Source organism: Poecilia reticulata, linkage group LG4 (assembly GCF_000633615.1).
Source record: "Poecilia reticulata strain Guanapo linkage group LG4, Guppy_female_1.0+MT, whole genome shotgun sequence".
Lineage (NCBI taxonomy): Eukaryota > Metazoa > Chordata > Actinopteri > Cyprinodontiformes > Poeciliidae > Poecilia > Poecilia reticulata.
Genome location: NC_024334.1, coordinates 17,117,273 through 17,130,096, shown reverse-complemented (window position 1 = coordinate 17,130,096; position 12,824 = coordinate 17,117,273). Strand labels below are relative to the sequence as shown.

Here is a 12,824-nt window from a genome sequence, read left to right as displayed (position 1 = left end):
TGTTTTCAGTTCAGTTCAGTTTTCAGATCTGAATGTTTTATGGTAGTGTAATCCCACCGACAGAGTGGAACAGAAGAACGTTCTTCTTTGACATCGTAGTGAACACAATGTCAATCTGCTCTTCTGGATCCAGGCTTGCCGTTCTTCACGCGATGTCTCTCAACAAAAAAAAACAACCTGCCTATAGCAGAAATGTATTTTTATTATAGTGTGATACACCATTCTAAGTCACTTCAATTAAAGTCTATCTTTTCACTCCATGTAGATCAAATAATTTCCAGTTGCGATAACCAATTTTGTCTTTTAGCTCAACAAAACATCACAACATATTAACTGAATTGACATATTTTTCCAGCATTCTTAAATTCCGTACAGTGGAATAAATAACTCACTGTCACTAGATACTCCATCAGTATCAGTATTTCAAAGAAAAAAGGCGCAATATTAGCAGAATAGCCTTTGTGAGTTAGCCGTAAGCATTGCTAATTCACATACAAAACATCATGTAGAGAACATACATTCTTACCCATAAACAAATATCTCCGATTGTTTTTTTTTCTTTCAACATTGAAACTATAAAATGAAATTACAATATAGCTTTTAATACATAACAGCAAAATATTAGCTTGTGGCTAATCGATAGCTAACGAAGCTAATTATAGCACAGAACTCACCGGAGATTCGCAGCAAGAAAACAAAGAAATTTAATATCAAAAACAACGTTCTTTCGGGTCCGGGGACACAGGAATCAAAAATCAACCATCGATGAAAACTAATTCTTGAAAAATATTGAAAATAAAACTGAGTTTTGTCAATAAAATGACCACAAAAACGTCCCCACCTCCCGTTTCTTCTTCTGGTTATTCTAGCTAGCCCATATTCTGCGGCATATTACTGCAGTTTTAGACTACTTTGAAACCATTTACTGCCACCTATCGGCAATGTGGTGTATTACAGGCTATAATTCATATTCGTTACATTAACATGGGTTACATTGGAATTTAGATGGCTTTAGATATTTTAAACAACTAAGATTAGAAAAAGTGCACAAGGACAAACAAGACATATTTTTATTCATTTTCTATTTTATTTATCTTTGACACAAATTATTTTTTTTGGTTCAGATTTCCAGCACAGATAGAGGACAGACAACTGTGATGTAACCGCTGTATTTAAAGTGAGCAGCAGGTCAGCTGGAGATAAACGAGGCTGGATTTTAATCTCATATTCCCCTATCGACCCCCAGACGACCCCGCCGCGGCTCCCGGTGTTCAGCCCCCCGTCCTTATGGTTCCGATCGCCGCCTCTGTCTGCAAGAGGAAATGAAACGCTGCGAGTAAAGATGACAAATGAAGGGGATTAAATCAAGCAGCTCCTGAAGAGGCAACAGCAAGAAAAAAAATGAATAAATAAAAAAAATGGGTCTTTAAATTATTCTAACTCCATCATGCTGATCTAAGCAGTGTGCATACTTTATTGCTGAGTGCATTTCCTGATTGTGTCGGCTACTTCTCTACTAGAAAAAAAGGAGACTGCATTTATTTACATATTTATAACTATATGTGTGTGGTGTGTAGAGTAATTAAAGCATCGTAGCAGATGAAAGTTGTGGGATTTCTTTCAGATGAGTTCATTCAGATGTTCAACACAAAGTGTGAGAGCTAGTGTTTGTACCCACTGAGGGCTTTTTTAGTGACTCTTGAAAGACGTGAAGCGGTTTTATTTTGTACTCTGTTGGTCAAAAAAAAAAAAAAAAAAAAGCCTCTTTAGTCTGCAGGATGCCTGAACAGGAGGTCACAGGCAGAATCCAGGGGAACACGACGAGCAGACGGTGAAAATCTGCTCATTAACCGGCCCGATCCGACGGGCTGGGGGTCAAAAGACCAAGTGTTAACAAGCGGCAGGGGAGGGCGAGCGGGGCCTGCTGGACACAGATCAGAAAAAAAAACATTAAAACAAAACCAAAAAAAACAAAAAAAAAGCAAGCATACTTTTTTTTCAGGATAATTAAGAACGCTGGAGGGAAAACTAAAATGAAACAAGGAGACATGATGCTTTTGCAAAGCTTTTATTAAAGAAGAAAAAGAAATACAGGACTAGATGATGGGCCCCTGTCTGCAGATTCAGACCAGACGCTTTGGTCTGACAACGGGCTGGAAGAATTTACTCTGACCAACACAAAATAATAATAATAATAATAATAATAATAATAATAATGAAAATCAGCTGCTTGCGGCCCAAAGTGTCCAAAACTAGAAAAAAACTGTATTTACTTTGGTTAGAAAACAAGTAAACAAGGCCAAATCTTTGAGGCACGGCTGGATCAGACGTACGGTATCGTGACCTGATGCTGCTCTGATAAAAGCCACTTTTGCAGGCGACAACAGAAGAATAAGAACAGACCACCAATCTTTACATCGTCTCTTTCAGAGGTCTCGTGTCACGTCACACTCTAAACTATATAATGCTTGAAGGAAGTGAGAACATATAAAACATGGGGACACTTTGTAGATAACCTGCTCATAAAGCCGACACCGACATGCAGGCATGATTTAGTTCACAGTGAAGAGAAGAAAACTCTTCTTCATTTTAAAGGGATAGTTCAGATTTTAGAAGGAATGTTCTTTCAGGTTATTAGTAATAATTTTCTTGCCTCTAATTGAAATGTCACTTGATGGAGTTTGTAGAAACATTTAATTTAGTTGACTTTAGCTATTTAAAACAACTCACTTAAAAAAATTAGAATTTAATCAGGGAAAGCAGATCATTTTAATTAATAAAAAAATACAATAAAATATATATTAAGGACATAAACACATTTGTTTTGGGGAAAAACTCTAAAAAAGAAACAAAAAGAGGAACATGGATTTTGACGATCCTGCAGCACCATATTTTTGAATATTGTTGCCATTCCAACAAACCGTTGTTGATACACAACGTTAAGTTATGTTGGAGGATGGGAGCTGTATCAATGCGCCTGATCGTTAGTCCACCGATCAGCTAGGAGACTTGGGGAAAGCACAGGAATGTACATTCAGTAAATACTCTTGTACCAACAGAGCTAGCTGCTCTCTTAGCGACCTCAGGGCAGATTGTTGTGCCCCAGCTGACCAGGCAGATTGACACAGCCGGCTGTTTCAGCTAACGTAGCAACACGAATGTTGGCCGGCTTACAAAAAACCCCAGACAACCCTTAAGAGCCAACTATTGTTAATCTCACACACAGTTTTAACTAACAGCTAGCCACTTAGCTAGCTGTTAGCCTTCCACTGCTATAATGATTTCTTCACTTTTCTACAAACTCACCAACATGTTACATTCATCTACCACAAATAAAGCAACTATTTTTGATAATAACTTCACAGAACCATACGTAAAAAACATTTAAACTATCCATTTAATCTTTTGGGGGGTTTTGTGTAAAATAAAAGTATGTGCTGGCTAATTCTTGCTCCAATAGAACATTAATAAACTTCTAGAATAATAATTTAAAAAAACTGTGTGCAGAATTAGTTTTATATGGATCTGTCTGAAGTAAAGATGTGTTTGTTCATTTGTTCTCCAAGAGAAGCACCCTCTCTCAGAATACCTGCAGTTTGGTTTAAAATAAATGGAGATTTTAGTCGTCTGTGTCTCAAAGTTCTGCAACATGGAGACGTTTCTCTATGCGACGAAGAACTTGGTTGTCATAAAAAAAAAAAGAAAAAAAAAAGGGCCCTAATATTGACATATTATCCCTGAGGACTCGGGTTCAGGTTGCCTAACCTTTCGGAGGAGCGGCCTTCGTTTCCTTCGCTTCCTTCCTGCTTGAGGCTCTTCGTTGTGTCCACCGACCTGCCACCTCCTCACCCCGACATCGAAATGCCTCACATGTCAATTTCTGAGTTTGGGCTGTTTTTTTTAGGTATTTTTTATTTTTTTAAGGAAAAGACAAATCAAGACAGAACTTGAGAGTTAAGCTAAAGTTTCATTAGCATAGTTATTTCCAAAGTGTTCCCATGTTAACAATATCGCCACGGCTTAATCACATCTACAGTAACGCCATATGCACTGCAGAGAGATGTTTTTTGTTGTCATTAGAACATATAATAGGTGAAAGAAATAATAAGGAGAGAGAATACTATAGTTAAGATGTTTTTCCAGAATTAAATCAGAAAATGGCTTTCATTTGTCTTTAGTTTCCCCGGTGTTTGCTGCTTGAAGGTACCCTGTGAAGTTTTCCAGTCGGCCGTCCATCGGGACGCACTAGTGTTACTCATCAGGGTTGCTTCTTTAATTGTTGATTTACGATCATTTATCGGCAAACTCGGTCATCCAATTATAAAATGTTTCACCACCTTTTGTGGGCGGAGCTTTTCCCCCTCCAGGAAACAAGAGTCAGCCAGCAAAATAAAACTGTTTCAAACTTCACACGGTACCTTGAACTCCCCGTCATAAATATTCACAAGTCCAACTGGAGCAATTAGACTGAAGAGAAAGAAGAAACCTATTGTTCATCTGCCACATTAAAGATGGTGATTTAAAAAAACCCAAACTTTTCAGGAAATCTTTCTTGGTCCCTTGTTCTCCCAACAACTTTAAACTAACACTACATATAAAAGCTGAGCTCAAATACCGACATACAGCACAGCGTACCGACATCAGTGTGGGCCTAAGGGTTCGCTATAAGGACACTTAAATTCCAATATGTACACGTAAAATATTTCCTTATTTATCATTTCATTTTTCTAAAGTGTCGATGCACTTAATGTTGAAAATTGCATAGAGTGTATTCATTTTTATCTCTTAAAACTCTCTTAAAATAAAGGGGGCGATACTACACTCATATATATATATAAAAAGTTTCATCCATCTGAAGAGAAGTGGGATGATTTTACCGTTTAGGCCACTTATAGGTAATCTACTGAATACAGCAGAGAGTCGGAAAATAATGGGTCATAAAGGCACCAAACGTTTTGCTCCCGACAGAGGAACTGATTGTTTGTACTGAGAGTAAACAACATTTAGCGTACTTGCATATTAAACCAAGGAAACAGGAAGCGCTGAGGTTCAACGCCGGGTCTTTGGTGTCGGTTCATGCGGCGGCGGGGTTGGATTCGGCTCGTCGCCGTGCCGTTTTTACCCCCTAGTGTTTGGTGTTTCTGCTCTACATTTTAGAAACACTTTGGGGGGAAGAGAAGAGAGAAAAAAAAGAAAGAAATAAAAAAGGCCAGCGTTTAGCCACACACAGACACACAAACATGTCTGCTGGGTTAGCAGACCTCACCCAGCAGGTGAGGTCTGCTAACCTCATGACCTCACCTGCTGGGTGGGTCTGACTAACATGTGAGGCAGACTGGATCTTAAGAGGGAAGTCTGACGGAAAAGCATTTGGGTTGATGAATAACAACTCATGCAGCCTGACTTAAACGAAGCCCATATAGATGGTGACTTATAATAACACTGGGTGATGTATTATTTTCTGATGGATACCTGATAGGTTGGGCGTGAATATGAAAGGCAGCAGCTCACTTCCTGTAACTAGAAGCTGGCTCTAAAGCGGAGCTCAATAACACAAAGCTTCCCTGCAGTGGTTGTACCGCGTCGGTGCTACGTGTCGAAGGTGAACACATGATGCTGTTTCTCGTATCTTAAGGTGAACATAAATACAGAGGGATATACAGGTGTGTCTGTGTGTGTGTGTGTGTGTGTGTGTGTGTGTGTGTGTGTGTGTAGCTTCGATGGATGGGTATTTGGGAATGAAAGGAAGAAGGAAGAGAGCGCTTGCTGGGTAATCACAGTGGAGATGAGCGGGGCGGCTGGCTGGGCTGGCTGCTCAGAGATCAGTGGTAGCCTTGGCAGTCAGCGCCTGGATGCGGCTGGTGTTACAGTTTTTGCAGAGGACGTGTCCATCCAGAGGGTAGCAGCCCTGGTTGTCCCCCTCAGACAGCAGACAGCCACAGTCCTGCAAGACACACGCTCACTGTTAAGAAGATACTCCAGGAAGTGTTTTGCCACCATTCAGGGTCAGCCTAAACACTTGCTTTCACAAAGCTCCGCCTATTTACCCAAAGGCTCCTCCCATCTACCCAAAGCTCTGGCCTGGACCGTACTTTCTCAGTTGAGCTCGTCCAGACTAGCGGCAACAACAATTAAACATCAGACACCAAATTGCACTTCTGTTGAGCTCCCGACAGGCCTAATTTTGTTGGACGATAAATTGTCCCAGACGTTATTGCAATACACGATAATATCAACTACGAATTATTTTTTTAAAAACCCCAAAGGTCAGGACACTTATCAAAAACAATTGTACTTCACTTAGAGGAATTTAGGTGTGGAATAATTGTTGTGAGAGCTAACGCTGTGTTTCTCACTTTTTAAATAAAAAAGAAAAATGTATAGAAAAAAATCTGCTAAGCAGATTATAACAAATAGGGTTTTTTTTTTTTATGAGTTTGTCTACAAACTTTGTTGACATTCCTAGATATGTTTTCGAAAGACTCTGCTGCTTTGATTTTGATGATGCTTTATGCATAGTAGGTATAATAAGCTACACTTTTTTCGGTCCACACTTTGTGGTGAGGCGGAGTGTCAGAAAGGGTAGGTGGTTCTTAAAGAGACAGAGGCCAGTTTCTAGGCGTCAGATATGTGTTGTAATGTGAAGTCAATGTTTGAGATACATTCAGAAAACAACAACTGATGGTAACTTAGTTATTTGATTGTGCTAAAGAATGTCACTATGCGGCTGGAAAATACATAATTAATATTTAATATAGATTCCAGTAAACTTGTGAGGACACTGAAAATGTTTGACCAACATACAGTTTAAAGGCAAAAGGGAGTAAGATTTAAAACTTCTCTCTCCTGATTCAGACACTGAACAACTAGAATCAATGGTGTTAATCTAGTTATTAAATCTGACTTAAATGTGACAATTTAAGTCAGTGAAAAAAATGCTTCTCCACACTCCAATTTTTCCACCTCAAAAACCTAGACATACTCAGAAACCTGACGTATGCTTGTTATCGTGATTCATTTTTACAGCGTTTAAAGTCTGCACTAACTTGTCAGTCTGTTCAATCTCTCTGCAACCTTGCAGCGTTTAAGACTGGATTTTCAATTTGCCTTTTTTTGTTAGTCACTGTGCAGCACCTTGGCCTTTTCCGCCGTTTCTTGACAACATCATGAGGGGGAAGAAAAAAGAAGAAAAAAGTGTTTCCTGAAAAGAACTAGCTATGTTATGACAGCATAATGAATCACGTCTTATCCTTGTCTGTTTATGTCAGAGTGAAGAGCAACTTCTGCCGTCTCTGATCACGCCGGAGAACATTGGAGCAGCAGGACTGGAAGGAAGCTTCCAGATTTACCTCAGCTGACCTTTTCTAATAATGGAAAGACAACAGACACCCCTATAAGAGTCCTATAAGAACTTCTGCATAGGTGCACAAAAAACGACGGCTGCAGCTATATTTATGATAAAGCACATCATTTCCTGTTGTGAATAAAACCTTTCAGGTCTCCAGATATCTTCTCGGCCGAGTGGTAAAGGAGGCCGACCAGAAGGTCAGCGAGGTCAGAAGTTGCATCGAATGTCATTTGAAAAGAATGTCATTTTGCTGAGTAACATCAGACTTTTCAGTTTCAACATTTTCAAATTCAAATTGGTTCAGGCGTGTCGAGAACAGACGCAATACAGGTTCCCCTCAGAGGAGCGGAGAAAAATGTGATTTAGTTTTTAGTTTGGGGACCTGAGCTCTGTATGCCTGAGGCCGGCTCTGATGCTTCCTCTAGAATTAGAACATGACAACTTCATTTTCTTTTCAGTAATTCAATGCAAAGAAGTGAATCTTGTGTATCCTACACACAGACTTGATTACAGTGAATGAAAACCCAAAACCTGAACTATACGTCTGTGTGTACTGAATCTACACAATATTTTTTTTTAAGTCAGCTACTAAAATCGATAATATATTACATCACTTCCATGGGGAAACTGTTTCCTATTTGCTTAAAAAAACAAACAATTTCTTTAGTTTCATTGTGTTGAGGAAGTAGAAGAAGGATAGAGTTGTCATGAACATCCCTACTGTCTGCGACTAAAGCCTGCAGTCGACCTCTGCCTCCCTCCTTCCTGCAGTCTCCTCCATCCTCTCCTGGCTCCCTGGTGACAAACTTCTTTTCTTGTTGAGCCTCTTCAGCTGAACTAATCTGCCTTGCTTTCCTCTGACCTTTCCATCTGCCAGCAGCGCCGCGCGCTCGCACCAGCGTGGTTCTCTGACAACGTGATGAACTCCCGTCTCCTTCAGCCGGGCACACATTGTCTCGGCGGCACTTATCGGCTAATCGCGCGGGCTTCTGACAGACTGGTTACTGTGTGAGTTCGTGAACGTCGCCTGGGAGAGAGCGAAAGTTATTTCGGAGCTGGAAAGAGAGCAGTGATTCACTCGTCTCTCCTTGAAAAGGGTGACTCGGGGACGAGCTTGCGAGTTCAGGCTGACAGCTTCACGCTGCGGATACCTGGCATAGAAAAACACACAAACACACGCACACGGGGAAGGATGCGTACCTCGCAGCGGTAGCACTTCACGTGGAAGTCACGATCCAGGGCCACGATGCGGACGGTCTCCTCCTGGCCCGGCGCCGGCATTATGGGCTCATGGCACACACAGCAACGCGGAGCAAACTTCCTGTGAGAAACAGCAGAGAGGAGCTCAGAACAGCAGCACATGACGACGACGATGATGATGATGATGACGACGATGATGATGATAAAGCACAAACGGAAACTCTGTGATTCGCACCTCTTGAACTTTGTCATGTTAAAACCACTAACTAAAGATTGTCTTAATGGTATTTTACTCAACAGACCAACACAAAGTAGTGAATGATTGTGAACATGAAGGGAGGTGATGTGTGGGGCTTCAGAAACTGATACAAATAAAACTATGTTTTATGCATATACCCCTGAAATATAATCCAACTTTGATGGTCTGATGTAATATTCTGATCTTAAATGTCACGTTTCATTTGATGTAAGCAAAAAAAAAAAAGTAATAATTAACTGAAATAAAGTCTTGAAAACATCAGTCTTTGTGTAGCTGATCCAAATAATGGGATTCACTCAGTGAACTGAGTCGCTGAAATTAATTTCTCGATAGTTTTCTAATTTATTCAGATGCACCTGTGCAGTCAGAGCTACAAAGAAATAGTTTAAATTAACATGTCAATTTCAACTAATTACATAAATTTTGACATGTTTTTTTTTTAAGTTATTGAATTACTTTTATTTATTTATTTATAAAAAATTTTGCGTACAAAATTCCCAAGCAGGAACCTTTGTACTTGTGTGTTTCTGATACGCCCATCAATCTGATGGCCTGAAGCTAATGTTGGAAAAGTCTTTGCCAACCTGATGGCTAAATAACCTAAATAACAAATTAAAAACAAGAAATATTTTTGTTGTTGAGCTCTTAGCAACAGCCCTTTTGACAGCAAAATGGGTTTTGAATTGAAAACGTTTATTTTGTTGAGATGTAGTTTTCAATTCAAATACGATTCATTTTGATTAACTGCAGACCCTGCAATTAACTTAATTAAATTTTTTTGTAGAGTTCCACCACTAGTTTAAATCAAAGCTTATTAATGTGTTGGAGTGGCCTAGTCAAAGCTCACATGCATTTTAAAGAGACTTAGTGTTGTAATTACAGTGGAAACAAAGATTTGACCCTGGGTGAATGCAAAAGAAACAATTTATTAGAAACAACTAGGAAAAATTCTGCACTACTTTGTGTTGGCGTGCAGCGGAAAATGTAAATAAAAATACACACAGCTTTGGGGTTGTTTTGTGACAAAATGTAAAAAAAAATAAAAAAATTAAAAAAAAGTGGAAATCAGAATTCAGATTTTTTCTCATTTGCTTTACTGTTATTTTACAGGATTCATAAAGGACAAATCTTTGTACTTTAGGATACATTTGTTTACTTTTTTCTTGAAACGCCGCGTAATTCATTGTACACCAACAAAGAAACAATGTGGAAAAATTCCCACATATCAGACGGTGCAGCAGGTGCTTTTCACTCTGTAGCTTTAAAAAAAGTTGCTCCGTTTACAGACTGTGCATAGCAAACATTCAGAGCCCCATTTACAGAACAAAACTTCACAAGGGTAACTGGAAATGCCTTGCGGAGAAGAAGTTTTTCTAACAATAGTAATGAGGATCTGAAAAAAAAAAAAAAAAGAAACTGGCTGAAAATGTAGGCCCTGTTCAGTGACCAGAAGTGAGGCGAACGCTTCCTCTATTCCAGGCTGTCATTCAGTATCTGTCAGGAAGTGAAGGCTTCTGGTGTGGCTGTGGGGGAACCACGGCCGTGCAGCATCAGCACGGGCCGAGGCTCCAAAATTCCTCGAAACAAAGGCCCGGCTGATGAGGTCATACGTGCGATGTGAAAATGCACAGCGTGCCACAACGTGTGCGCACACACACAGGCACATGCAGACACACGCAGACTGAAAGCCAGCGGTTTCCCTTCTGGTCACTGAGGAGAAAAACATTTCTGGTAAAAATGTTGCTTACGCAATTCCCTGATGTCTGATACAGTGACAGGAACACGCCATTACATTCATGTCCACATCTAAGGATCACAAGGGTTTCTCAAAACGTTGACCGTAATTCCCTTCAAGGAAGTCGGAGACCGTGCATTACCTGCACCACAGCTAGCAACGTGTTGAAGCGTTACGATGGGTTTCTGTGTTTAAATGTTGATGAGGAAATGATCCAGATACTCTGGCAGTGTTTGGAACGTCCGGCAGACGGAGCTGCGTGGAGCCGGTCAGGCTTTCAGGTCATGAACATTTGAGAGAGAAAAAAAGTCCCACATTCAGAAGCAACAGTTTTAAACAAAATCACAGGTGATTCCATACAAGCACCAATATTCCTTCTGCATTTTGTTACTTTATACCAACAAACTTCAAAGAATTGCTTTGGGATTTTACTAGAGAAGAAATGATTAGTCGGATTAATCAGGATTAATCGATTATTGAAATGATTGTCAACTAATTCACTGAGTATACAGACTCACCTTACTCAGAGTAGTAATAAGCCAAAACTGTAAAAAAATAAATAACACTTTGCATTTAAGAAAGAAACGTTCTTTGTCTGCTTGGAAGTGTTTTGCGCAGCTGACTGGTTGCCACAAGAGATCATTTTATTTTTTAATTATTATTTTGATTTAAACTACTTTCACATTATTTCATAAACCAAAATGGATTTTGTTCTTTAACGTAATGGCAAAATGTCACCAATTAGACCTCAACAGTTACAAACATTTCTGAAAAATGTTTACTTTTTGATGACTTTTTGTCATCAAAACAGCTTGCTTTATGTCGATGCTCTTATTTTGAAATGTAACCAGAAGCTCTGTCTTAAGATAGGCGGAAGCAATTGTTATGAGGAATTCGCTGATGTCAGGCGGGCCAACACAATCTGCTTCCCGTTGTATCTACATCTTCTGAAACATTCAGTTACAACAGTTTCACAAGTTCAGCTTGTGAAACTAAATAAACCAATCAAAGCCTGATGCCAGAGAAGTAAATTAGCGAAATTTAGAAAAAGAAAAGTCAAATGACAGACATTAATTTTGTCCAATCAGGTATAGTCCTCGACAAACGCCTATGATGACATGTTTGTCCAATCGTGTTATGCTTCATTTTGCTCATCCAATCAGGTCTTTGTGAAATACTTTCCTTTGAAAATGCTTCTGTAGTCTCCTGACGCAACTACTCAGAAAAGTCCCACAAAAAAATAAATCAATTAAAGATTGAATAACCCTGCAACAACAAAATTTAAGACCCGCAATTAGCATAAAATAATTGCCTCAAGGCAATTATTTAAAAAAAAATTAATTTAAGACATTTGAAGGTGTTAATTTTGGATTCATGAGTTTAAGATGGTTTAAAGCTGTGTGGACTCTCTGCTAAGAGGAATGAATGCTGCACTGGGACCAGTAGGGCTTCATACTTGTGGAAGTCCTCGATGCAGTGGATGTGGTTGGAGGCGTCCACGGTGAAGGGGATCCCGTCCAGGCTGCGGTGACACACCACGCAGGTGAAGCAGTGAGGGTGGTAGGCCTTGCCCGTCGCCCGCAGGATGCGCTCCATGATCGGCTTACTGCAGATGTTGCAGGTCTCCAGAGTGTTCTGCGAACACAAACACACACACGGTTACGCAACAAAGACCTCCAATCGTCTAATGACTGGAAGTCAAGTCCATTTGTACAGCACATTTCAGCAACGAGGCAGTTCAAAGAACTTTACATCATAAAAACACAACATCGTAACCAATTACGACATATGCAATAAACATATTTTGTCAAATGCCATCATCAAAATCATCGAGTAAATACACATCAGATATATTTGTCAATGTTCAAGTTATTATGAACTAAAGGCAGCTGTAAACAGGTGGGTTTTTAGCCTTGATTTAAAGGAACTCGGTGTTTCAGCAGCTTTGCAGTTTTCTGGAAGTTTAATCCATATTAGAGGAGAATAAAAACTGAATGCTGCTTCAGATTTCTAGCAGGTTTCAGTCAAAATCCTCTAACGTGAAACGTATGATTTGAATCTTGCCCTCTGCTGCTGCAACACAGTAGACCTTTGCCTGAGCTGTCCTTAAATGCCTCTGAAGCTGAAGGAATCTGATTAGCCCCCATCCCCCCCCCAGCCTCCAAACACAAACACAGTCATTTTTCAGCCGCTCTCTTCCATACTCCATCCGGCCTTATGCAAGAACGAGCGCTGTAAATATTTCCACTTTGTGATGACTGCAGGTTTTCTGCAGCCAGGCG

At 39.8% G+C, this 12,824-nt stretch overlaps 1 protein-coding gene across 7 annotated transcripts in view; it reads right to left on the bottom strand.

Annotated features, from left to right (window-relative positions):
• Positions 1-2,052: 2,052 nt before the first annotated feature.
• Positions 2,053-12,824, bottom strand: part of lpp (LIM domain containing preferred translocation partner in lipoma) — a 187,048-nt gene continuing 176,276 nt past the window's right edge. For 5 of the 7 annotated variants that reach the window (XM_008407672.2, XM_008407670.2, XM_017304533.1 and 2 more), the window contains 3 exons: positions 11,999-12,177; positions 8,549-8,669; positions 5,816-5,944 (listed from right to left, as the gene is read on the bottom strand). In XM_008407672.2, the coding sequence (XP_008405894.1) occupies positions 5,816-5,944; positions 8,549-8,669; positions 11,999-12,177 (429 nt within the window). Of the gene's footprint in view, positions 5,945-8,548; positions 8,670-11,998; positions 12,178-12,824 lie in introns of all 7 variants that reach the window. The other 2 variants (XM_008407668.2, XM_008407673.2) reach the window with 1 other exon arrangement.